Below are 27,087 nucleotides of genomic sequence, written 5' to 3'. Positions count from 1 at the left end.
GGTAGCCCCCCGTAGAGATTACCTCTATCTAGGTTTATTTATTTTCCTAGATCTACTGACCTCTATTACTTTCCTTCAGTTGGGTCACCCCTGCGAAATGGTACTTTCTACGAAAAGATTTTCCGTGAAATGGTACATCCCGCGTAAGGTTTTTCGCGAAATAGTATTTTGCGAAACTCTATATTCCGCGTTATAGTCAACCGAGAATTGGTATTCCGCAAAATGGTATTCGGCTAAATGGTTTGCAATGATGGCGAATATCTAAATGCTATCCGCTTTATTTTATCAGGCTAAGCAATGGGGGAAGTTTGTCGGGTCAGCTAGTTTGTTATATACTACAAAGTTTTAAATAAACATGTATTTTGTTCTACCAGCTCAATAGGGGCAAGATGGGTTAGACTGAAAAAGACTTGTGTGGCACTCTATGTTTGTCCATATATCTATATTTTTGAGTTTATTTATTGTTGTTATTAAATAAGTTTTTAGCTGGCCCGGCATATATTTTATCCACAAAACAGTTAATGCGGCAAAAGGGTAGTTTTCCGACATTTCACTTTTTGTCTGATATAACTTTTATTTTGTTTCGTTTTATTTATTTTGGTTATTTTTGGATTTATATTATTAGTGATTTATCTAAATAAATGATAAGCTGCTTAAAATTGAATTCGTAGAAAAACGCATCGGGTACTTTCCTTAGGTGACCCGTCTTGCTCCACCTGACCCTATATTCTATTATAGCTGTTATCGCTGCCTGGACGACTGTGGGCCAGTCTCCCATAGCTACAGATATTCTTGTTCTGGGACCGTACACTCCAGCACCCATTTTGACTTCCATTTTTGACCTGTCGGTATAGAACTTGATTGAACCACTGTGGAAGCTAGGTCCCTCCCCAACTCATACCGAACGTGAGGGTTCGTTTAATGTGTATGGGATGTCATAGTTGGTTCTAGCTTCCATCCAATCACTATTCATTTCCGCAGCTGGACCGACAAACAGGTAGAAGATTCAGGATACTCAAGTGACCGGTTTTATCTCCGTCGAGTATTGTCTTCAATCGTTTAAGTGTTAGGACACTTTTCTTAGCCTCTAACTGAACATGTTGGTTCAGGGGTAGTAAGTGGAGGATAGCTTCTAGAACCTTTGAAAGTGTGCTTTTCATTGCTCCAGTTACGGCCATGCATGATAATCGTTGAAGTTTGTTCAAATTTTCAATAGCTGTGGCTTTTATTAGTTTTTGGCCACCATACCTACGAGGCATAAGCTATCTTAGGTCTCACAACGGCGGTATAGACCCACATCACCATTTTTGGTTTGAGGACCCATTTTTTTCCTACCAGTCTAGAACATACCCATAAGGCAGTCTGCCTTGCTAATTATTAAATCTAAGTGTGCGTGCCAAGATAGTTTAGCGTATAGGATTACTCCTGAGACGAGACTCTACATTTAATTTCTTCCTTAAGGTGTAGAGATTGTAATTTCAGTTTCTTCTTCCTAGTGAAACAACACAAACAATTGTTGTTATAGAGGGATTGATGCCCAGGCCTTCTTTACTACACCAAGGCCCTCTGCATTCTATCCGATATCACGTCGTCGAATTTTCAAAGAACCATGATGACCAAATCATCAGCAAAACCCACAAATTCGAAACCTTTTGCCTCTTAGCTTCTCACAAGATCAGGTCCAAGACTTCCTGCCTCATAGCATTCATGAATGTAGGTTCATTGTTTTTATTAGCAATGTCGATATTGTTTAACGAGAGAAATTCTAAAAGGCACTCATCTCGATTGTTGATGTCGGTGCCAGCGAGGTGGTGTGGCTGTCAAATCACATACATTGTCCATGTCCCACTCATTGGTTTTAATACCTTTGGTGCTGGGACCTACTTAAAGGTTGATTCGTTTTAAAACAACTGAAATTAATTAGAAAGCAGTTAAACGTAGCCTTTTAGTTATAATTTAACTATTATTAGCTGTTATTTTCGATACGCTGGCTGGTTCCAAATTGTCGCCATTCATGGATGTTTAGTCCGCAAAATTTTGACAATTTCACACCCCTGGTCGGTGCTTCCCCACAAAATGCGATAGCGTTGGCATCGCAGCCGATAATACAGTCTTTGTTGACTTCTATGCAGAATTTGACGAACGCCGCAACCTCTTGAGTTGCAACCTTAGGAACGTCTCCAGGAAAATGGGGCGATGCTACGATAATATCGGATTTCCCTTGGCGATTGATACCTCAACTCTGATCGTCACTATGTCTCGTTTGATGAACTCTGTAATGGGCAAACAATTAATGTTTGCGTTGGCCAAGACAGCAGCTCTCGGAGGATCATATTTGTCATCATAGAAGAACTTACATGTTCTTGTTTGAATACCTTGTATTCTTCCTTTGTAGACCCAGGGCTCTTGAATCAGGGGTGGTATTGCGATTTTCGTTTCGAGTGATTTTAGTTCGTTTCGCCCATTCATTTAACGTGGTCGAAACGAACCAAAATCACTCGAAACGAGAATCGCAATGTCACCCCAGGGCCAGGTCCACACCGTGTTCGATAAACCTCCTGAAAATTACGCCCGAAACAGCTTTCGCAAGTGGAAGGTTTATCTGCACTGTATTTTTGTGATTTTTCCGCTCACTGGCATTTAGGAGAGACGGAATTACCGGAGGTTTGGCCTCATGGAGGCCGTAGTTTTCTTACTACCAGTAGCCGAACACACTTTGGATCGAGGGGGAGCTGGCTTCGTGTGGTCTCGCCTTTCCCACGTATATTACCGGAGTTTCCTAGAGACCACTTTTTTGGTTCCGCTCGAGGTTTCCACTCCTAGCGCCGAGGTTGCGACCCCGTTGACGGCCGAGCGTATCATACTCCACCCGTTTTCGAGGGTCGAAGCATCTAGCTTTAAGCGCACGTGTACTGCTATTAGGTAATTGTCCGAGTCGGTATCCGTACCCCGTAGGGAGTGTACGTTGGTGATATTCGAGAAAAACCGGCCCTCGATGTGAATATGGTCGATTTGGTTCGAAGTTCATTGGTCAGGTGATCTCCAGGTGGCTTTTTGGATATCTTTGTGGGAAAAGAAAGTGCTTCTGATCACCATCGCTGGTGATCATGCATCGCTGGCCGTTGTCGTTCGTATCGGTGTGCAGGCTATGGGACCCGATCACCGGTCTATACATTGCTTCCCTGCCGACCTGGGCGTTCATATCGCCGATGACGATCTTGATGTCCTGTCGTGTGCAGCTGTCGTACGTTGCCTGCAGCTGCACATAGAACGCTTCCTTCTCGTCGTCGGGTCTACCTTCGTATGGACAATGCTCGTTTATGATGGTGTAGTTGAAGAAACGGCCTTTTATCCTCAACACACACATCCTCTCGTTGATCGCTTTCCAGTCCATTACGTGATCCTGCATTTTTCCCAATACTACGAAGCCCGTTCCCAGCTCGTCGATCGCTCCACCGCTCTGGAAAAATTTGGCTTTACCGCCACGGATCCTCCACACCTTCTCGCCTTTGCGACAGATCTCTTGCAGTGCCGCGATAAAAATGTGAGCCAAAATATTTCGGGGGATGGGCCAAGGCCGCCAGGCCCCCCTGGCTACGTGGCTGCTCCCACCATTATTATTACGGCAGATAAAATAAAGCTAATAGTATTTAAATATTCACCGTGATTATATAACATTTCGCCGAATTTTCACGGAAAACCAATTCTCAGTTGACCATAATGCGGAATATAGTGTTAGCGGAATACCATTTCGCGAAAACCCTTTTAGCGAAAAGTACTATTTCGCGGGTGCGATCCTCACTTACCCGCCGTCGCTCGTTCGGACCCAACTGAAGGAAAGTAATAGAGGGCAGTAGACCTAGGAAAACAAATAAACCTAGACAGAGGTGTTTTCTCTGTGGACTGCCCCCCCTCGTAGTGGTCAGCGCTTCCGCCGGCAGTACTCGCGACCTGCGGCCGTCTCGCCCTGAATCATCTAGTGTATATAAGCAGTTTTTAGTGATCTTGATATTGACTAATGTTTATGGAAGAATTTTTCTCGAGTTCAATTAGTTTTTGAGTTTTGCAAAAATATCCGCTTTATTTGTGTGAGTACAACCCCTTCCAGAGAAGGGAAAACCCCACCTCATCCAAAATTTGGTTCAATTTGCTTGATTGGTTCTCGAGATATGTAAAATTTGGGTTTTATTTGTATGGGAGCCACCCTGTGTAGTATAGTAAAATATTTATAAACTCTATTATCCGTTGATCTAGTAAACATAGATTCTTGGATATGCTATTTAATATACATACTGGGAAGTACAAACTTTACAACTGGGCGGCACAGACGTATTTTCATTAGCAGCACTAGCTAGTACAATAAGAACCTTCCCTGGCCCTAAAAACCGCATACAAATTTTCACTCCGATCGGTTTAGTAGTTTCCTAGTCTATAAGGCACATGCAGAACAGACAAAATTCATTTTTCTGTATACCCAACAAACATTTTTGTTTAATAGTATACCTTATTAAAACCATTGTATAGCTAATACCGAGTAGCAAACGCCTGATAAGTTGTTATTTGTTGGGTACAATATTTTCTTTTTCTTTATATTTTCCGCAACATATTTTTAAGAAAATTTGCATCTGTTACTTGCTTCCGAAATATCGAACATAACCGGATTGCAGCTCTTTACAAAAACTAGGAATGAGCCAACACCATCCAGCAATCACAACATTTAGCCTCTATTTTGCGAACGGTATTGTTGCCGGGTCCAAGATCCACGTCATAGATCTTCTTAATTCGTCGTAAATACAATACAATGATCACGGTTTGCTCACCAACAGATGTTTTATATCGGAATCCACAGGCCAGTGAAACTTTTTATTTTATTAGGCCAGTGAAAAAAAAGAATCAATCCAAAGTTTTAACTCCATACCGTACGGACTACAGGAAGCACCATTTGTGCTTTAGGTAAAGAAATAGAAAAATCATCTTTTATTATCTTCAAATACACCATAATAACTCTTTTTAGGACCAGCAATGAACTCGATTAGGACTGTTTCAAACGGTTGAGGCTAATATGTTGTTTTCCAGGTACAGTGTTTTACTGGATATTTCAGTAAAAAAAACAGAAGTAAATACGTTTCGACAGAGGAAAGCGGCAATATAGTAGACCGACAGGAATCAAAAGTTAGTACATATTTTTCCTGACCGGTAGAGTGGCAGGTGCGGAACAAGCGTAGCATCCAGATGATCAGACAAACCAGTTCGAACATCCTGCCACACGTACAAACAAAAAGCAGGTTCTGGAACTGCCAACGATGGCTGATTCGTGTCGGGAATTGAGGATTACACTTTCGGTACCTTCAGTCGAATCATTCAAAATGACATCCTATGTAACACCAGCTAGACCAGTGATGGCCAAACTGCGGCTCTTGAATTTGGCCTTTGCGGCCCGCGAACTGGTTTGATAGATGGCGGACGGACACTATAGGTTGAATTTATTAATGTTAGAAGTCATTTAGGGCCGCGGATCTATTGGGGAGATCTGATTTAGCCCGCAATATGCTTGTACCGTGGCCACCACTGAGCTAGACCATCGTCAAACTATTTCCGTCAGCAGACACTGGAGCACAATAGACTTCTAAAACCGATCAGAGTCACAATTAGCAACTCCGAGACTTTGAAATATTTCAATCGTAAAATCTACTTCTACCAGCAGTTATGACGTCCTACTTGATCGGAAGATTTCGGCCGGCCTTTAAACTACCCCGAAACTACGGCATATCCAACGAACGAACGAAGTGAGTATTTAATTTTTGTCGTATTTCAATGTTTATTCAATTTTGTTCATTTCAGTCGTTTGTTATTCAAGTTGCTGACACACTACGAACGGACATAACGAAAACATCGCTCACAGTCGATGGTATTTATTATGTGGTTAATCCAGGATTTGTTGAGCAAAAAGTCTTCATTTCAAAAACTAGAATGGAACGTAAAACGCTTCCGATGCTGGTTCCAAAAATTTAGCGTACCGATTTGACCACAATGATATTTCAGCTGGGAATTAACGATTTCCTGCAGTTTGATTTTATGGATGCTCCGCTAGTTGAATTACTGTTGCCTGCTTCAGACCTATTGCACTCTTTATCTGCATTAGACAACGAAAGACAGCCGGCATGATTAGATTGCCGTATGACAGACTTTCCCTTAGAACCGAACATATATAAAATGCTAATTATGTCGGTTGTACCAACCTGTTCTGATGAAATTGATCAGAAACCAATTGTTAAATCACTTGACGGAGATCACCTTTGCTTGCCGTTTATAACAGTTGAAATAACAATATTTTCAATGCATGGTGCACGGTGGAGAATCTTATCCTGTAGTTAATTGCCATCATGGATAGGCTTAAGTTAGACGTGTTGTCTGCAGTCAAGAATACGGCATATGTCCAGAAAACTATTTCCAGGATTATCGATTTTCCCATCCGTACAGGATTCTGCTGCATAATGCCCCCGGGAGATGTTTCCAATTTATTCGAAGTCCCAATAACCGATGATCGTCATTGGATGTGCCATCATGATAAGGATTTTTAGAGTAGTAGCTACACGGGCTCGACAACTTTGAGGTAAATATTGGTATGTGTTAGTTTAGCACACGTCTAAAACCGCTTCTCATCCCAAATAGGATAACGTGAAGTCTATGCCACATTCGATTAATGTTCAGGCAGTTCAAACTAATAGGTAGCCAGTGGTTTCACTTCAATATATTCCAGCTAAATATGCCAGATCTGACCGGCTCTGCTGCAGGCTGAACATCGCAAATTGTGGTTTTAGCCGCGGATGAATCTATACTCGGAATGCAGGTAACCACAGTCAGCAAACCTACACTGCAGAGCCACACCAAAAACGTACGTAAAATTCCTGTTAAAATTATAGTAATCTACGATATATATGTATAGACATAACCGATTGTTTGTTATTTGGATTGTGAAATAATGAGAAATCCGTCTAATTTATTTATATATTACCGTTCACATTATGCTTACTTCGAAAGAATCATATGAATCTTTTGCAATAATTGAATGTGGTGCATCTGCAAGTATACTTGAAAGTTTCTCTGCAAGTATACCTGCAGGTGCACCACATTCATTTATTGCAAAAGATTCGTTTGATTCATTCGGAGTAAGTATAACGTGAATGATCATAAAAACTATAAAATTTATAGTTGAGATGACTACGTTCATGGTTATTTCAACAATAGTTAATAACGTCATTTTTACCACGAAATTGTCACGACAACCAACTCGTCCCGTTCATTGCGTGTTTAAGATGACTATTTTCTTGTCAGCAATATCATACAAAACCTGGTCATGATAACAAAACCATTGTCATGATGACAATTGTATAGTTTTAAATTATAGTTGTCCCAACCATACATGGTCATTTTTACCATAAAATTGTCACTGCAACCAGCTAGTTCCGTTTATTTTTTTGTCCAAGATGACTATTTTCTTGTCAGTAAAACTATACAAAAAGTGGTTAAGATAACTAAAGCATTGTAATGATGACAATTTTATGGTATACAGATTATAGTTATGCCTACTATGCGTGGTCAACCGTACCATGCGTCCATTGTTCAAGCTTATTGTCGAAATAACCATGAAAATGTTGTCTAGACCAGTTTTTCCAGTCGGTTGAAAACCACCATACTTTTCTGGTCAAGCTTACCCCTAAAATGGTAGAATTTACCATGAAATTTTTCTGTGTGTACAGCAAACACCCGGGCGATATACCAATAAATCAACTATACTAGTCGCAATGATGGGTCCACACATGAAAAAAAGCATTCTTATAGGCACACGTTTGACTACATTCTTAAAAAAGTTTACCTGCAAATTGATTGGATTTAGCTAAAACTTGGTTAAAACTACTAAAAAACACCCTTAAAGTGTACAAACTCAGATTTTGAGTAGTTTTTCAACCAAAAAATTGGTAGCAGGAACTTAAAAGCACAGAGAAAAAAGTGCGCATTTTGTCTCAGAGAATAATTCAATTATCGGTAGCAAGTAGCCAAAATTGGTTGAATTTTTTACCCAAAATTGGAGTTTGCACACTTTAAGGAGAAACCAAAAGTGGCTCACGTTATTGTATTAGAGCGACAAACACTGTACTGTACATCTCATGTGTTCGTTGAAAACCTAAACGTTTATTTGAATGTTGCATTAGTATTACCGTGGACCCCCGTTCGTTTGACCGTTTTTAATCTGAACACTTTTTAATTTGAACCCCGTTGGTTTGCACGACGTGCAAACTAAAAATGGTTCAAATGTCATTCTCAATATGACATCATTTGTTAATGCGGACAATGCGCATAAACACGATTTGTTTGTGCTGATTTAGCGTGTTTAATCTGTTTCACAATCCGTTTTTCCAACGATTATGGTAGAAATCCGATCGGAGAATGAATATTCGCTGCTTGCAACTGCCAACTCAATCAAACCACCAAAACAATAACAAAGAACAGGGCAGCCAATTTACACAAGTTCCAGCATATGTAGGGCTACCAGTTGTTCAAATTAAAAACTAACCCCGTTAGTTTGCATGAGGAATCGTTCAAACGAACGGGGGTTCACTGTAGTAATATATGTCAAATAGTAGAGCTTGCAAATGTAAACACAGCTGATCCGCAGCCAACCGCACCGACTCCAAATTCCCGAAATATGGTTTCTTTATCCAGACATTCCGATTCATTAAAGATTTCCAGCAGCAACTGAATAATGCATAGGATCAATAGGATAGTTAATTAATCCGTTTGCATTGAAGGCCAGTTCCGTGTGTTTACTTTACTCTAAGCTTTTCTATGCGTCAAAAGCTGAAAGCTCTTTAAAAGCTTATTGATGTTGCCGAAACTTTGAGACCGTGGTGCAGTTTTTTCGGAAATCGCTAGTGCAAAGAAGTATGTGCGTAACCAAATATCTATTAACTAATTCCAGATTATACGTTTTATGAACACGTAATGATCTATATGATCAGTTAAATTTATTTTCCATTAACAATTATGTTTTGCTGAGCGTTTGTTGATATATAGCGGATCGATAAATGAAATGACAAGTTTTAGGAAATTAGAACAGCACTGGAAGCACTGATTACGTGGCGAAAGCGTGCTCTGCCAATACAGATGCATTTTTAAGGCACCAATACATGCATCAAACGGTAGCCATTTATCCAGCCATCTTTGAGCCATTTTCGGTTTCCCCTTAAGGGCATTTTGAGCAGTTGAACCAAGTTTTAGCTAAATCCGACCTATCACTAACATTTTTGTAAAATGAGAAAATGAGAAGGCGATACAAAGCTACCCTGACGCCTGTAGATAGTGCTGGTGACTCATGGCATGAGGAAATCAAATACTGGCATATCTAGTTCCTAAGCTGCGGAGTAAACTGGTAATCAGCAAAATAATCAATTGTAACCTTTTTCAAAGCTGCGTTGTAATCATATTCGTTGGAAGCCCCTTGAATTTACTTGAGTAACGAACGAATAGTGTTTATTTTTATCGGTGTAAACCATGTAAACCTGATGTGTGGTGCAAAGGGTGCAAACGGTGTAAATCTCACAGACAGATGTTTTTTTGGTTTTTTTAGTGAACAGAACAGTCAACAGTGGCGGTGGCGGTTTTCAATCAAAATCGCTAGAAAGAAAAAAAGACTTATTTTATCAATAATTTAAAACAAACATTCGACGAAAATGAGTAAGCAGTATGACATTTTTGATAATCTTAATCGATACCTTGATAGTAAGTACTAAAATAAGGTTCTTGAAACGGCGAACATTAGTAACAACTTTTTTTTCTAGACACCGAAGACTGCGACATTCCTGATGATGTAGGCGATACCGACATTGAAGGAAGTTTCATAGAACCCCAACCAGAACCGGCGGCGGTTAAAAATAAGCGGGTTACCAAACGAACAGCTTTGCTGGAAAGCATAAAACCAAGTTCGCCACCGAAGAAAACTTCTTCAAACAAACGTAAAGCGATAGCAGATTCCGCTAGTGATGACACAAGCTTACTTCCTTTGAAATCCTCTGATAAATCTCCTGAGTCTATTCCTTATGTTCCCCAAGAGCCAATGTCAATGCTTTCTTCGACATCCTTGGATGAATCTCCAGAATCGGTTGCTTCCGCTCCTGTTCGTCAGGTAGAGGCGCACACAATCAACCTAGACAACGATTTAGACCGTGAGTTAACGCAAATTATAATTTTTGACCTCGCTTCGAAAAACGTCATTATTATGTATTTATTTGACTTGCAGAACAAATGGTTGAAGTTCAACGTCAATATGACTTGATCTTTAACAAAAGCAACTGTTACAATGCATCAGAAAAACGTTACTTTGCGGACTTGAAGAAAAAATATCAGAACATAATGAGGCAATGTAAGGGCCCAAGACGGAGATCACAACGAAATCAAGGATCTGGGTTCCTAGACGATCTGCTCACGTTTAAAGCGTTGTTATACGATATATGCGTTAATAGGAATTTAATGGCTCCGAAGCCGAGTAGCTCTGCCGCGGTGGTGAACGAACCAGCTCGCAGAAGACGACAGGCGCCGCCAGAAGTAATCAATCTAGTGGATAGTCCGGCCTTGATCCTTCCTGGTGTTGTAAGTTCTTTTCTGCTGACTTCTAGTAAAACGATGTATAATTATACACTAACGATTTAATTTACAGATAAACTTGGATTCAGATGAGGAGATAGCTTCGGAATCAATCGCTAATCATTCGTTTGATTCGGACAACTATGAAGTATCTATCAAAATCAAATGGCAGGGAAGCATCAAACGTCATACTCTTCGAAAATATCAAAAATTTGCTGACTTAATAGCTCAGCTTGCGAAGGAGTTCAACGCTGATTCGAGCTGTGTTATATTGGATGTAAACGAAAGAATAATCGATCCAAATGACACGCCCGACTCTATTGGGTACAAAATTACACAGTTTATAAGTAAATTCACTTGCTGCGCTAGTTCGCTTATGGAATTAATATACTAAAATTGCTTTCAGCGGGACGTATTGTGGAGAAAACCGTTGCAAGTATGTTTGCGGGAAAGCAATCCAAATCAACCAGGGTAAACGCTAATAGCTCTGCCAGTGCGAACACAATCAGTTTAAAGGTTCAATCCGATCGTTGGAAAATTCCACTGCAAATAACGGTGGGTGTGGAGCAGAAGATGAAAATTGTAATTATTAAGTGTGCCGAAGAGCTGAAGTGCAGTACAGGTGACTTCAAATTAAATTTCGACGGGGAACCGGTGGAAATCGATGCAACACCAACGGATCTGGGCCTGGAGGATGGGGAAATATTGGATTTGAGATTTGTTAAAACATGATTGCTTGGTTTAGTTCTTTATTGTGCTTTATAAACTAGTACCTATGTGTCTGCCGAACCTTATTAAGCTATGTTAGGTATTTACATTACGGGAAGTTTAAATAAAATGATTATGATTTTAAGAGTCGTGGAACGATTCGGGTTATACGATAGCTATTAACAGTTTAAAAATGTAAATTTAAATTTATATGTAAAGTCTGTCAAGACCTTAACAAAATTTCTGTAAAAATTGGCTCAGCCACAATGGCACAATGTTTCAAGTGAAATTTCAACTCGTGCAGACTCGATTTCACTCGTAAGAAATCCGTAATTACCGTATAACGACCAACATTGTGGACCACAGAGCCGCTAGCTAGGACCAGCTCAAGCGACCTGCAATACGATACACAGAGGGGAATGTTTGGAGATGCTCTAGTGTTGGTCTTCACTTAGCTTCTTGAGCCCTCCTGCTTCAAGGAATCAGCAAATCGTTCCGCCAGCCCGCTGGATTATGGGTAATAAGGCACAGTTCGAGGATGGAAGATTCCATTTCTGCGACAGAACTGCGGGAAACGTTCACTAGTAAATTGTGTTCCACTGTCCGACATTAAGTTGGTTGGATTGCCGTAGCGAGCAAACTTTTTTCGTAGTAATTCAGTTGTTGAGAAGTGATAACTAGGCGTGCCAAGGATATTTCTGGCGACTTCAAAAAAGTGTGCACAGTGACTAAAGGATCCGTCGATCGCTCCAGCATAATCAATGGTGAGTAGGCTGTCGGCCAGGATTCGAGAGTGGTCCTCCTTGGTGACTTTTGATGGGGAGTGCTTCACAACGTCGCCAACGTTTGACCAATAAATACAGCTTTGAGCAATGGATTTCATACGGTTCATACCAGGATGTGGTATCTTATGATGTGGGGATATGAAGAACAACGATGCTTTCGACGAACATCACCCAGTTGTCGACAAGCAGGAGTCGTTCACGGCGAGCGAGAAATTTCTGATGATGAGAGGCATGCATCTATTGTAGTATACAGTCTAAGCCTAGGACTGCCATTCTTTTGAATAAGGAAATAATATTTTCTGCAATTACAGAATTCATCCAACGCGACGTCATGGCCATTTCGGTGGTAATCCCGACGATTAGAGGAAAGCAGGAGATAGTCGTTGCGTCCGCCTATTTCCTCGGGGACAAGGACGAAATACCACCGCCCGAGGTTGCTGATCTCGTGCGGTACTGCAGGGCAGTTAACTAGCCGTACGTGATAGGCTGCGATGCCAACGCGCACTACACGGTATGAGGCAGTTCGGATACAAACGACAGAGGTGAGTACCCACTTGAATATTTTGCTTCTAACGATGTCAATGTAATCAATGTAGGAAATGAACCCACTTTTGTAAACGCTATCAGATAAGAGGTCTTAAACTTCACGCTATGATTGCGCGTCTCTAGCCGAGGAGTCAAACACATTTCATTTCCGACATCTAGGCTGATCCTTTAAAGAGATAACAGTTCAGAAATTCTAGGAAAACCAATTGGAGTTCCTTTAGAGAATATCGAATTGCCTCACATAATTCCTGCCGCAATATTATACGGACTCCAGTTCAGCTGGATGTCGTCGCTAGTGACCTGCAATGTAGGATCCCAATGCAAACAGTTTGCCGTGATGTGCCCTGATAGAATGAGACGCTAAGGAAACATCGTCGGAAGGCAAGGCGTCTGTTCAACAAGGCCAAAATCACATCTAACTGGGGAGACTACAGCCAAAGAGCCAAAAGGAAGTCCAGAGGAAGACCAAAGAGCCAAAGGAAGTCTAGGGCAATTAAAAAAAAGAGGATTAGTGTCTCACTGTTAGCATCAGGGAAACTTTAGAAGCTCTCATGAACACGTACTTCCATGGTTCGACAGTGACCATTGGACAAGACATTGGCGGGCAGCAGCGGAATGGTTTGTTACATAATATGCCGAACGACTAAGTTCTGCTTGCACGCTGGATGTTTACGGAGGCTTCAATCAAATTGACACCTAGCTCTTTGAAACCAATTAAATCTCCAGGGTATGGGTATTCTACCCATTTTCCTAAAAAATAAAAGCGGACGGTGTCATTATGTCCAATGCCATTAACCTCTTTAGAGCTAGTTTCATTTTGGAATATATTCCAGCTTCGTTTGTTGATGCATTTGCAACACCAACAACAAACGAAGCTGGCCATATTCCATTTGGGAATAAAGTTATACATGAAAGTACAAATTACCATTCGGTAGATTTAAAATCAAATCAAGTAGAACACAGAGTTAAAAACTGCACACATAGCGGTAACAGATTCATTTTGATCATATAATGTCCGATGAAATGGAATTCTGAGGAAGTCAGTAGAGCGATGAACTCTCGAGGGTGCGTTCATATTGATCTTTGCTAGAATCTGTGCGGATGTATCTGTGCTAGTGCGGAGTATAGGCGAATACAGTCAGATTTCGAAGGGTTTCCACAGTAGCACAAGGAGGGTAGCAGTATTCCTCCACCGCAACTTCAGCAACTGCCGATGGGGCCAACGTGTCGTCACCGCCATTCAGGCCATCCACAGCGCTAAAACCATGAGACAATTCAGGAGAAGAATGGCTCGAGTCTTGATCGTACTTGCCTTGGATAAAGCGATGGAAGACCCCTCCTCGACACCCACACATAGGGCCAGGACGACTGTTGAGCGAAGAAGGGAAGAGCGCGACTGTGGCGGGGGGACTTGGGGCTTCCATGGTACCAACACTCTTGCGTCCCGGAAACAGGAATTCAGGTTCTGGCAGATTATGGGTCGTCAGGTTACAGCTTCCCGCGTTGGTGTTGTTGGTGTTAGATGGTGAACCGCAGGTTACATCGATCACACTAGATTGAGCTGGATCCTAGCAATTCTTTCGAGCAGATAAATTACAACATCATTGGGAATACTTCAGTCACGATTTCGGTGATCAAAGGATATCCGCGAGGAGGAGTTTTCTCAATACGTATTTCTTGGATATTCAGCGGTGCTCCAGCCTGTACAACATGACCTGACTTTGAGAACATTTTTCGTCTTCACGTTAATACCTGGAGCTTTATTATTTTTCAAGCAAAAGGTTCGAGGTTTTCCAGAAATCTATACCTTATTCTTAGACCTTTGCAACGATGTATTTAGACTTCTGAAATTCCTTTTAAAACGGAAGTTATTGGCGAATGTTAAAAGGGCACCCAACCACAACGACATTCCGCTACATCTGTACAAAAATATATTTGAAACGAAGGTACAGGCAAGCCGAAATCGGTATCTTTAAGGACAGTAGGTCTAAGCATAACTTATTTGGAAGTTTCCCTCTTACTCCATATCAAATATGGAACCTGAATCTTAAAACGGTCATTGGTCAAAAGGCTCCAAATTTTACGTAAATTGAAACGTTTAAATAACAATATTTATATTTACAACCGATTGCTTGAATTTTGTCGGATTTTCGGTCAGTTAGTCAAGGGTTAAACTCTCTTCGATCTCAACGTACAGGTAGGCTTCTGATAAATTGTGTGTGAAGAAACGAGCCAACTAGTTTGCAGACACTGCAACTCTGTAGTGCCATAAATACAAAAGATAAAACTATACTTTCTTCAACAATATTGTAGATAATAATTAACTCTACAGTTGCCCCATACACCAAACAAAAGCAAAGCAAAGCCTTGGTGCTACGTTCCGTTATCGAAACTTCTGACCTTCTGTTTTTATACGACAGGCTTCGCAGCCAGCTGTTAGAGAACAGGACAATTGCAGGGCCAGTTGCTACGATCCTTTTGACTCTAACAGCCTCTCCCAGTCGAGATTCCAGCGTACCAGCGGCTGGCTTATTAGGTCAGCATCATACCTCGAGACCAACTGGAAGGCGCTGTTGTCAAAAAGCATATTCTGAGCAAAAAACAGTAAATGAAACCCGGTTTCGAAAAGCTAGTGCAAACCGAGTGTGAAAAATAATATGTAGGCGCAAGTTGGGCATGTCCTTTCCCAATCCGGTCATACTGATTTAGAAAAACATGCAAAATTGGTGAGATAATCAAAATATCAACAAACGACTCGGAAGGTTTCGGTCGAAATAGAAGTAATTTGAAGTTCTTTTTTGTGTGAAAAAAAAAACCTCTGTTATAAGTAACGGCTCCCTATAATGCGAAGATAAAATGCTTATCTAGGTACTGTTAGGGGTCTTCCAATCAATTAAACTCATCCTTTTCACAACATTTGAAACCATTGAAACAGTGCAGTGGTTTGCAATAATATAGTTAATTTACCATACTTGTTAGCACGACATCGTTACCGACCATCACCATCGGTTCTTATGCGTTTCGCGATACAACTTTCCAATTTTTTTCAAGATTTGCTTTTTTTGCATTTAGGTATATAGCCAGTCGCGCAATTCCAGCCCGAAATCGAAAACCGCGATGAGGCTGAAAATACTTTACAATTGCAGTCACGGAATCCTTTTGCAGCAACAGCAATTTGTATTTCACGCATCGTTCATCGATCAATCACTTCACTGCGCCCAGCGGGCAGGGTATAGAGTCGGAACGAACGTACGAACGAACGGCTTAGTCGACAGAGGAAAATATGACCTCACATTCCAACTTCCAGCAGGTACTGGAAAAATCATTGCTTCTTCCTAATCCCAACTGAAGTGTACACACGAGGATTATCCGCTTGTTAATCGGTACTGAAGATTTTTCCCATTATTCGGTTCTGTTGCACAAAGTTCAATGATGAGCATCAAGTTCACCTGTATTGAACACCTGAGCGTGAACGGCCTCACGTGAGCTTTACGCCCATGATCTTTTCTCATGTTGATCATGTTTGATTCGCGGTTCTCTCATTTCTCCTCCTTTGTCTCTCTTGGTGTATGGTTTTATGCCATGGGCCGTGGGGTCCCTGTACTGTGCTGTGCTGTGATGGCAGTCCACATCATGCAGAGTCCATAGATCCAGTCAGTCCGAATCTCGCTGCGCGCTCAACAAGTCGCTCTTTCAATTGGTCTTCAGCTGATACAGTCCTAGCTAATCCGCGGTCTAGTGCGGTTGTTTGTGGTCACAAACACACATCGCGACAAGTGAGTGAAAGAAACAGAAAAACAGTGAATAAAAATAAAATAAAAAACGGGTCCCAGTTCCGTGCTAACCCGTGGGGATTAGGAGGCACGAGTGGGAGCGAGCAAGAAAATAGTTAACTCTATTCGAATATATAACGGGTTTTAAGGAATTTTCGAATCTTGCTTCTGGTTAGTCCGAAAGAAGTTAGTGGACGGATTTTGAGCAGTGAACTCAATCATACGATCAGGTGCGATTAAGTTGAGTGATCCCTGCTGTGCAGTGCAGTCTAGTGTAAGCGATCGAATATGCCCGAAACCAGATTGGTGATCTGCGACTGAAATGATCGGTGTCTTGAATACAGTAACACACGAAAAAAAAAAAAGACGCGAGTACGTGTACGTGTGATTTCTTCTTTCTTGGTCCACTTCTTCGTCTTGCGGATGGATCTCTCTCTTTGGCGTTCGCGTTCGCTTATTGATCTCCGGGATCAAGACGGAGGCAACGAGGCTGCATTCCAGAGGACATAGTAATCATGTTGCTTATGGCCGGCCACCAACACTATCGCATGGGAGCTCCGAACACCTGAGCCCGCACCGAATGGTTGCGCTAGCATTATGCTATGCTATGCGTATGGGACACGCGACCTGCAGTGCAGCGGTGCAGCGGGAAGGGCGCCGAGAATATGACTTCTCGAAATGGTTTGAAATGGAATTCTGTCTTGTGTTTTTTTTTTTCTCTCCTTACTCTGATAGGTTCTTGTCAATAACATGCCGTTTGTCTTTTTTACATTCCGACTTAATGTTTTATATAAAACCAGCGAGATTACTTGTCTCATGTTTGCACGGCTGATTATCGTTGCAGATTCGTGTGAATTAGATCAAGCTCAGTGGCAGTTGATAGGCAGAGGTGTAATTAGCTGCCACTTCAACATATGTGTAGGTTTATGAGAAGTTAGAAAAAAAACCTCAACGTTCATGTCTTTGAACAACGAGGCAGGAAATGGTTTGACCACTATGTACTGTCTTGTTTATGACAAACTTGAAATAGCAATGAATCCACAGCTACTCGTATATTGCATCGTGCTTCGTGAAGTTGGTTTGCTAGTGCTACCTACTGGTATGACATGCTGTTGTAAAATAGTGGCATAAAATTCTTGATTATGAACAAACAGCTATCTGCTCTAATCACGGTCTTGTACGGTTAGTCTTGTATCGGCCGCACTAGGTGAATTAGAATTTTTATTCATTGGTAAAGCAGATCTAAATTTTGCTTATTGTTGTGGTTAAGCGGTGTCATAAAGAATAGAATTACATTGGCGTAGAACTACATCTTATTATCATTCTAAGATTTAGATTTAGGCCAATGTCACAAATGAAAGATTTTGAACGCTAATATGACACATTCCAGCCTAACGAGACCACAAGTAATCGTTTTTTCGAAGCAAATTTATTCTTATTTCACCAATAGTCTAGCAAATATCATCCAAAATAGGTGTTTCGAGCTGCTTTTTAGTTTATTTTCTTCACACAATTACGAAATATTAATTTCATTGAGCATCATCCATTACTGGCTCGGTACTTTTCGTTACGGAACACCGTCGCAGAACATGTGTATTCCGAATCATACTTCAAACAATCGCAAAATTCTGCTCTGTTTGAAGTTGTTCATGGTCGACATGTTCCGCAGATTTCTATCTGAACGAAGCCAGTTCTCAAAATGTAAAAGTATTCCCAGATTCATTGTTTGGTTTTTGAGATATAATACAAACCATTTCGTTACGGGACACCATCATGGGAACAGTGTTCGACAAATGATTCTATTCAGGTTGTTATCTTTTCCGTTTCTGGTGAACATCTGCTCTATTTTGTAACATCAATGATAATTGAATGAATTACTACTCAGCCACTCAACCAAGCAGTATTTTAAAAAGTGATGTATGTGATATTAAATCTGATTAGATAAAGTAGATGAGATTTTTTCAGCTCAATATGAAATTTAATTGAAAAAATGAAATATTTCGCACTTTAGGGGTCCTTAAAGTGACCTTAAAAATGACCCACATTTCTTAGTCCAACACCACTTGTTTTGTATTCAATCCTAACGCTTTAGGTCAAAATTTCAGCTAAATCGGTCAACATTGTAGAATTTTTTGCTTTTCATATATCACCCTTCTAATCTTACAACTGAGCATCTTGCACACGATTTCTATCTAGTTACCTATTTGTAAGATTGAGCGGGCGATATTAGAAAGTATATACAGTATCCTGAAAATCCACCTTTAGATCTGAGGGTCCTAGGGCCGAGTCTCATATACTGTTCGACTCAGCTCGACAATCTGACAACGGTTCTAGGTTCATACGCCTGTAAACCCAAAGCCACATGACATGACACGTGACATTCAACGTTTTTGCAGTAAAACATATCCAACAATTTTGTCGATAACCGTAAAATTGTTGACCGTATAAAGTTATGGCAAAAAAATGAGACCTTGTCGAAATTCATAAATCAACTAAAGCTTCGGATGGGCAATTGCATATTTTCTTCCAGCACCTTGTTCATTTCATTCTCCAAAAGTGTGGGATTTTTTTTGTAAATATTGACACAATTTTTTTTGCCAGTATTTGAAGCGCCACCGGGACCCTCGGCGTCCTCCAGCAGCCGTTTATCTGCTTCGAAGCGCAGCTTGGACTTACAAAGTCCTTTAACAACCGGTTCTTGCTCCACCGGTTCTCTCGTCGTTCTTGAACAACCTTTGTTACAGCTGGGGCGCCGCCGCGATCCTCAACGTTCTCGAGCCATCGCTGGTGAAGTAGAGGGCGCCGCTGGAACCCACAATGTTCTCCAGCAGTCATTGTCGAAATAGAGGCGCTACCGGTTTTCTTGATCTCCTACAGTGGTCGTTGTCGAAGAAGTACTCTCGTTGTCATCCATCCAGCGGTCGTTCATATGCTACGAAGCGCTGCCGGGACTCTCAAAGTCCTTTTGCGGCCGGTCGATGTTGTTGGGAGCACCAAAGAGACTCTCGCCGTTCTTGACCAAACGTCGTTGAAGTAGGGGTCGCCTCGGAGACCGTCGACCACCTTCAGCGGACTCTCATTCCAGACGGACTCCTCCAGCAACTGATCTCATGCTACGAAGCGCTGCTGGGACTTTCAAAGTGTGCAAGATGTTCAGTTGTAAGATTAGGCGGGTGATATATGAAAAGCAACAAATTCTACAACTCTTAAAAATGGTCTCAAATTCGCAAATGTTGACCGATTTGGCTCAAATTTTGACTAAAAACTTAAAATTGGATACAAAACAAGTGGTGTTGAACTGAGGAATGTGGGTTATTTATAAGGTAACTTTAAGAGCCCCTAAAGCGAGAAAAATTTCATTTTTTTAGTTAAACTTTTGTAGACCATCGTGAATGCAGCAAGTTTGTCCAAAGGAAAAAAAGATATTTTAGTATTTTCTAAAATTATAGCACCTACAAAAAAATGATGTATGAGTAACTTTTACAAAATTTGCTGAACTTTCATAAAAAAATACTGGAAAAAACAAAAATCATTTCCACACTGAGAAAAAAAGCATTTTAAAAATTGAAATTTGATTGTCAAAAAATACCCATCTCGGAAGTTGGTGAAATTTGTTCTGAAGGTAGATATTTATATGGCCTACAAGTCTCTCATATGTTGCAAAATGGACATATTTAAGGGAAAGTTTTTCTACAAAAACTTATATGTATTTATACATTTTCTCCCAGGAAGGACTTGAACAAGTTTTTGTTAGAAAAACTTTTATCCCTTAGATATGTCCATTTTGCAATATATGAAAGACTTGTAGGCCATAAAAATATCTATCTTCAAAATAAATTTCATCAGCTTCCGAGATGTGCTTTTTAAGACAATCGAATTTTAGTTTTTAAAATGCTTTTTTTCTTAGTGTAGAAATGATTTTTATGTTTTTAGTATTTTTTATGAAAATTCAGACAACTTTGTAAAAGTCACCCATACATCATTTTTTGTAGGTGCTATAATTTTCGAAAATACTGAAATACCTTTTTTCCCGAAAAAGTTTTTGATATAAAAACTTTTTTCCCTTAAATATGCCCATTTTGTGATGTATGGAAGAATTGTAGGCTATATAATTATCTATCTTCAGAAAACATTTCATCAATTTCTAAAATGGCCTTATTTGGAAAATCGATTTTTAGTTTTTAAAATGCTTTTTTCTCAGTGTTGAAATTAATTTTTATTTTTTTCTGTATTTTTTTATAAAAATTCAGAAGATTTTCTAAAAGGCACCCATAGAGCATTTATTTTGAAGGTCCTATAATTTTCTAGTTATATTTTTTATAATAAAAAAGGAGAAAAAAAATTAAGCCCTTTCCAAAAGTTAGTCCAGACTAATTTTCGAAAAACTAAGTATGCAGAGTTGTTTATTTACATGAACTCTTTGCACACAAAAAGTTTCATTAAATTTTGAGAGGGCCATGCTAACCTCCATCTGTAATCATTTTGTTCCTGAAATAAGTCCTTTTTCGAAATGTTTTAATACATTTAGTTATGTTGGCGGTCAGAAAACAGTACTTGACCGTAAATTTTATTTATAATTTTAAACAAAATGGGTCGGAACTATCACTCTACGGAAATGCAGCGCACATCCTTTTTGCTTCGATTTCACTCATTACTGCACCTAGGCCAAGCAGAATTTGGGAAAGTGATTTATGGGACATTTGTAGAATTAGTTATAATAAATAATACCTATACTCACGCGGAAGCATCTCCAAGCTCGACTGAATTTCGCTAAGGAACATCTAGAGTGGATCGGACCCGAAATGGGTAAAAAATGGCGAAATGTTCTATGGTCTGATGAAACCAAAGTAAATTGCGTTGGATCCGATGGAAAACATCGGGTTCGTCGTCCTATTGACTGCTTTCAAACCTCAGTACACAATCAAAACATTCAAACAAGGTGGAGGAGGATAAAATCGATAATTGACCAATACCTGTATCCTAATATCTGCAATGCTACCAAATGCGGAATGGGAAATGCCGTCAAAATGGCAATTTATTCAAGTTAATGACTCTAGATATACCGTTCGATCAACAAAGAGCTGGTTTGAAAATAAAATTAGTTTCAAGCAATCAATGGCCGTCACAGTCTTCTGAACTGGATTCAATAGAGAACCTATGGCAGATCGTTAAAAAGTCCGTTCATCCTGTGAAATCAAAGAACAAGAAGAAGCCGTGAGCCAAAATCCAGGAAGCATGGTACGCTATACCTGTCTCTACGAATATCGCAGCTTGGGATAATTTGATGAGCGTTGATTTTTCAGTTTTGTTCGACACTGTATATAAATACAATCGAATAGGTGTAACTGTTAAATTTGGTTAGAGTACCGAAAGTTTTAGAATTCCTCGTCTTTTCGGGGACCCAATGTCGACTCTGACCACTGTCTTGTTTTGTATAAGATCGCGCAAAATTATCGCCAACATCCAGCGGTTGACGGCGTAATACGTCAGAAAGCTTAATAAACGAATCGTAGAACAGCACGAAGAAAGAGTACTGGATATAAATGATCCATGACGCCATCAATACAACTGCCAGGGTTGTGATGGGCCCGAACGCGTCGAAGACAGCAGGAACGAGAGAAGAATTGTGAGCGATGGTCAAGTTGTGAAGCCACCAACATAATGGAAGGTTAAGAAGGTAACCAGTGAGCTGAAAAACGGTAACGCTGCTGGGAAGGACGGAGCAATCCACCGGAACACTGTCAAGATCTGGAAGGAAGAACAAAGGTCGGAGGGTGGTTGAATGGGCACATTTGCCTTATTTTCATAAAATGACAACGATTCCGGTGTGAAAATTATCAAAGCATTACATTGCTCAATTCTGCTTAGGTGCTTCCCCGTATCCTGTTCTTGTGTGGGCTAAGACCGCTAGCGGAGACCTTCGTCACCAAGTAACGGGTGGCAACTAAAATTTTGGAATTTATTTCTTAAGCTGTCAAAAAAAAAGTAGATATTCAAAGAAGATCTGATTTTCTGAAATTGAAGATACATTGTTCATAGTTGAAAAAAAATTAGTGAATGTTTAAAAACGGTCCTTAATCGGCTGTTCGGCGAAGCTTCCGTTTGATGTCGGAACAAGCTCAAGTTGGACGGCTTTCAGGTCAGCTTTGTGAATGCATCTCTTGATTCTACCAATCAACTGTTTGCAATTCGTGGCTCTCCAGTTATTTTTGTACACCCAGGAGCTCAAAGCCTTGAAAAAATCTTCGATTGGGCGACATTGAGGCAGATTTGTCGAGTTGTGTTTTTTGGGTACAAATGGGATCTAATGGGTATTCAGGGACGCTTATGCTTTTTTTGGCATAATACGATGATGCTTTATATGGCCAAAACACGTATTATCCATCTGCATGATGTTTTTGTAGAAATGAGATCAAAATTTTCATTCGTTCTGATACACATCTTGATTGATTGCCAAACCAAAAAGCTTGAACCATGGCTTAGGAATACCTATCTTGGAAATGGCAATGTACAGCATCACTTTCTGTTCAAAATAATGTTTAAACTTGTATTTTGTGTTCGGAAATGCAATAGAACTATCCAAGGAATAGTATAGATCATTTCCGGGAATGTGCGTCTTCGAAATAGGGAAGTAACTTTCGTCGTCCAAAACAAATCGTTTTCCGGATTATTTTTTTTATCAACCAGCGGCATTGGGATTTCAGCGTCGAAATCTGTCCCTCAGCGTATCCCGGGCTCTTGTTTCTTTTCGGCACTTTATACCGTTGAATTTTTTGGCGGCATCCCGTTGGCTCACGGAATTCTTATTGTTGAAGGCACAAGAAAGCGAGCGAAGTCGTTCTGCGCCCATAATTTTGGCTGGTCTTCCACCTGCTACCTAGCTTGCGAGTAATTGTTGGGGATCTTAAAATATACATAGTAAACAGTCGAAGTTGCAAAATTTTCGCTTTTAAAATATCGTACCATATACTTTTTGCCGAGATCTTTGTGCAATTCGTAGAAGTGTACAACGCGCTCGCGAAATGCTTCTTGTTTTGACGCCATTTTGAGCAAAACTTGGCATGCATGAGCCAAGCAAAAAATATACTGGCAGAAAGAGGAGAGTGAGAGCTAACACATAGACACTTTCATTTCTCTCTGAGCTCGTGTGTTGCTGCGTGTAGGGGCCCCGAAAAAATTACAAAATTTTAGTTGCCACCCGTTATCAAGCTGGTTTTCGTGTGATTCGCTTCACGAAGGATCAGATGTTTACCTTTACGGCCATGAATTACGGACGCTAAAGGAAGCTGATCGACGAGTGCTTGAAGTTTTTGGGCGTAAAATTCAGCGCTCAATACTTGGTGGCAAAATGGAAAATGGATAAAGTGTGGTGCAGACGCATGAACCATAAGCTGTATCAAGCATACAAATATGCAGATATAGTGAAGGGAATACAATTTGGCAGGCTGTGGTGGGCTGAGCACGTGGCTACAATGCCCGACGAAAGAGTAGCCAAAACTATTTTTAGCAACGAACCAGGAAGTTACCGTAGACTTCGGGCAGACTCTGCACCTGATGGCAGCCCAGGACCGACAGTACCGGAGGATCATAATTCGTTCGGCGCAGGATCGATATCTTTCTGCTCCCGGTGCCAACAGTGGATACTGTTTCTTTTTATGTTTGATTTCATTTCTTTTTCGTACGGCTTACTTCGAACAGATAACTGCCGTTCGATGGAATAAAATTTAGATTATCTAATCCATATCGTCTAGAGTTCATAAAACTTGATACAAAAACAAAAGGTGAAGCACGTGCCCTAATGTGCCAATCATAAGTTTGATTTTCAACTGAACCACAGATATGAAAATGATTGATGTACATAATTAAACACCTAACAAGTGTATTAGCCTAGGCTGTAAATCAACCTTCAGGGAAGTCTTAACTTAACTATTGTACAATCAAAGTGTAACCGTATAGAAAGTAAAACCAAACAGTTCAGCTTAAACTGTACATTCGGAATCGGCAGTGAAAAAAACAATGTGGTGCTTTTTTTGCACCTACCAACCAATATCTGTAAATCGCACACGTACCAAATCCACCGGTTTAACCAGTGTTACCGGTTGCTTTTAATAGTTTTGTTCGAAAGTCGTCTCTGAAGTTCGCAAAAAGTCTTGTTTACAAAAAAAAAACAATCTGTCGGCCAAAATTTCTATCGCATTTCTCCTTTCTTCGCGCTGCCTTTTGCACATGATCCAAATTTGTAAAAACAAGCCAATTCGGTGCGATGGTTTTTTTCGCCATGACTGATTTATTCCCGTTAGGGTTAGTAATAGCGGCTAATAGAGCCTACATTTGTACTATAGAATGTGGCAAAAGTTGGAACAGAAAAAATAGCAAAAAAAAATTGAAAAACAACCTTTGAAAAGAAAGCAATTAGCGTCGCTTTATTCGAAGATTTGAATCATTTCTCCTATTGTCTCTCCGCTCTCGCTGCGCAGCGCAACTCTCAAAAGATCTCCGACTCCGGAGAGCAGCAACGTGCGCAAAACCCAATGGGTATTGGTGTGCTGACCTCAAAAAACAAATAAGATGTGTTGCCGGAGCTAAGCTATGCATGAAAATTGGAAAGTGGTATAATAAACTGGTTGTAGCAGCAGCAGCAACAACAACAACAACAACGGTGCAAGCATCTCGGCCTAATGGGAGGAACGGCACACGGACAGAAAACGACAATCGCGGGCCTCCGGTGGGCACTTCGCTCCGTTTTGCAGTATGGTAGTGGTGTCTACTAGTGCGCAATGTGTATGCTCCGAGGAGTCGAGTACGATGCATAACTGCAACAACATAAACAGTCCGCGTGCGAAGATTTGCGCCAGCGAAGGCGAGGAACCCTGCAGAAGCGCATCAAAATACAATCTGTTTGTGCTGGCGGGGTAGGGGAACGCATAGGGAGATATGGCTAGGGGATGCACGGCCTAGCCGAGGTTTGTGGAGTACTGACTGATGATGATAGTCGAAAACATGTTTTACAATGAAAATTTACTCCGACGGTGGCGGTGAATCTGCCTCGCGGTCATAAAAAATAATACTTTTGCTCGTTCACACACCGCTGATGATGATGATGCTGGGCGGTTGGCAAGTAAATCTTCGCAAAACAGACATGCAATCTGGCCGAGAAGGGGCTTGTGCGTTGTTGTTAGGAGGATCTCTTTTGCCTTATTTTGCCTACGGCGGTAAGTGCCGAACGAAAGCAGATCAAATCAATTGCCATCATTACATCACCGTCCAAGTGCAAGCAATGGTACGTGGAATGCGAGATGAAAACCGTCCGATTTTGGCGCAATCGAGAAAGTGATTCGCGTGGACAACAGCGACATTTTTGGCCAACCAGGTTAAGCGCGTGACGCTCAAAGAGGAAACCGGAGTTGAGCCGGTGTGTAGAAATTTGCAAAATTATTGTTTTCGACTTTCTTGTTCGCTGCACTAGCAGTTAGGTTTGTTTTGGTAGGGCTGAAATGCTGCAGCCTACCGTGAAGAGAATTTTTTTTCCAGTTACGCCTACTACGCCCTCAATGTTACCTAGTTTTGTGCTTTCATCGAGTTTTCTAATCTTTTTTAATATCAGTCGTAAAAAAGAACTAGGGTAGATGCACCATTAGTGGTGGTAGTACCAGTAGTGGTGGAAACTTGAATTATTCTTTTATTTTTGCAGATTTTGGTACAAGTTTGATAAGTATCGAACCACCAGTAACAGTATTATTTGATAAATAGTAGTAGTACTATACGTACTAGTACAATACGTCTCTACGAGCGTGTAGTGCAGTAGTGTTAATTTTTAACCCGTAATAAAAGGCTTAGATGAAATATAACAAAAGAATAAGCGTATTTTGATAAGAAGCATAATAATATGCACAACGTTAAATTCCAATTGAAGCATAGCTAGAAAATGCATCATATGTTAAAACAGAAAATACAATCGGTCCTCTTACCGGCTACGGGAAAATTTTAACCAATCATAAATTACATCTTTGCGGTTTAACCAATTACTATCGTAAGCCAAGGGACACACCTATAAAACGAACGAAGTCTCGCCGCGATTGCGTACGTTCCGATAAAAGCCGATACTTACTTATGCAACCAAAAGTAGCGAACAGCATCTTCGGAGCGTGAAAAGCAGGATGCCCCGAAGGTATAGCCATCCTCCCCGACCGACATATCATCGCATAGCCTTGTCTTCACTTGTCTGCTAGCAGATTCCGCACTGATCTGTAGGAAAGTTGTAGTACCGAGCCGTGTGGGTTTCAGGTTTCGGTTGGTAGGAGTACTTTAATGGCCTTTTGTTCCACACAACATCACTTCTCCAGATGGCAGTTTGATTCTTCAGGTTGTCCTTCAATTTCAAATCGCCATTTAGAATCTCATCACAGCAGTTAAAAAGACGCAGTCATTTATGTGCGGGTAAATTCATGCATGTTCATTAGATGGCCACACGCAAGAGGCACTCCAACTGTTTTTCTCCTAGCTATAGTAAGATTTTTTTATTGCAAAGTGATCAAATCAAGTTTATTTGAGAGATGATCCTCCGCAGCAATTGAAGAGTGGAAGAAGACACAAAAAAAAACTAGTTGGAAGACACGCGTGTGAATAAATTGCGA

General features: G+C 40.6%; 1 protein-coding gene across 1 annotated transcript; it reads left to right on the top strand.

Moving 5' to 3' along the window:
- Positions 1 to 9,639: 9,639 nt before the first annotated feature.
- LOC128745294 (uncharacterized) lies at positions 9,640 to 11,515 on the top strand. The gene is made up of 5 exons (XM_053842328.1): positions 9,640 to 9,780; positions 9,840 to 10,223; positions 10,298 to 10,647; positions 10,715 to 10,988; positions 11,048 to 11,515. Exons 1-5 carry the CDS (start codon positions 9,732 to 9,734, stop codon positions 11,371 to 11,373), a joined length of 1,383 nt encoding a protein of 460 aa, XP_053698303.1. The 5' UTR covers positions 9,640 to 9,731; the 3' UTR covers positions 11,374 to 11,515.
- The last annotated feature ends 15,572 nt before the right edge of the window (positions 11,516 to 27,087 follow it).

The sequence above is a fragment of the Sabethes cyaneus genome, chromosome 1 (genome assembly GCF_943734655.1).
Source record: "Sabethes cyaneus chromosome 1, idSabCyanKW18_F2, whole genome shotgun sequence".
NCBI lineage: Eukaryota > Metazoa > Arthropoda > Insecta > Diptera > Culicidae > Sabethes > Sabethes cyaneus.
Note: the sequence above shows the minus strand (reverse complement) of the source record. Positions and strands in the feature narration are given on the sequence as shown.

Coding starts and splice junctions, on each gene's coding strand:
- LOC128745294 (XM_053842328.1), top strand. CDS start 9,732: ATGAGTAAGCAGTATGACATTTTTGATAATCTTAATCGATACCTTGAT. Junction 10,648..10,714: donor CCTTGATCCTTCCTGGTGTT/GTAAGTTCTTTT, acceptor TTTAATTTACAG/ATAAACTTGGATTCAGATGA. Junction 10,989..11,047: donor CAAAATTACACAGTTTATAA/GTAAATTCACTT, acceptor AATTGCTTTCAG/CGGGACGTATTGTGGAGAAA.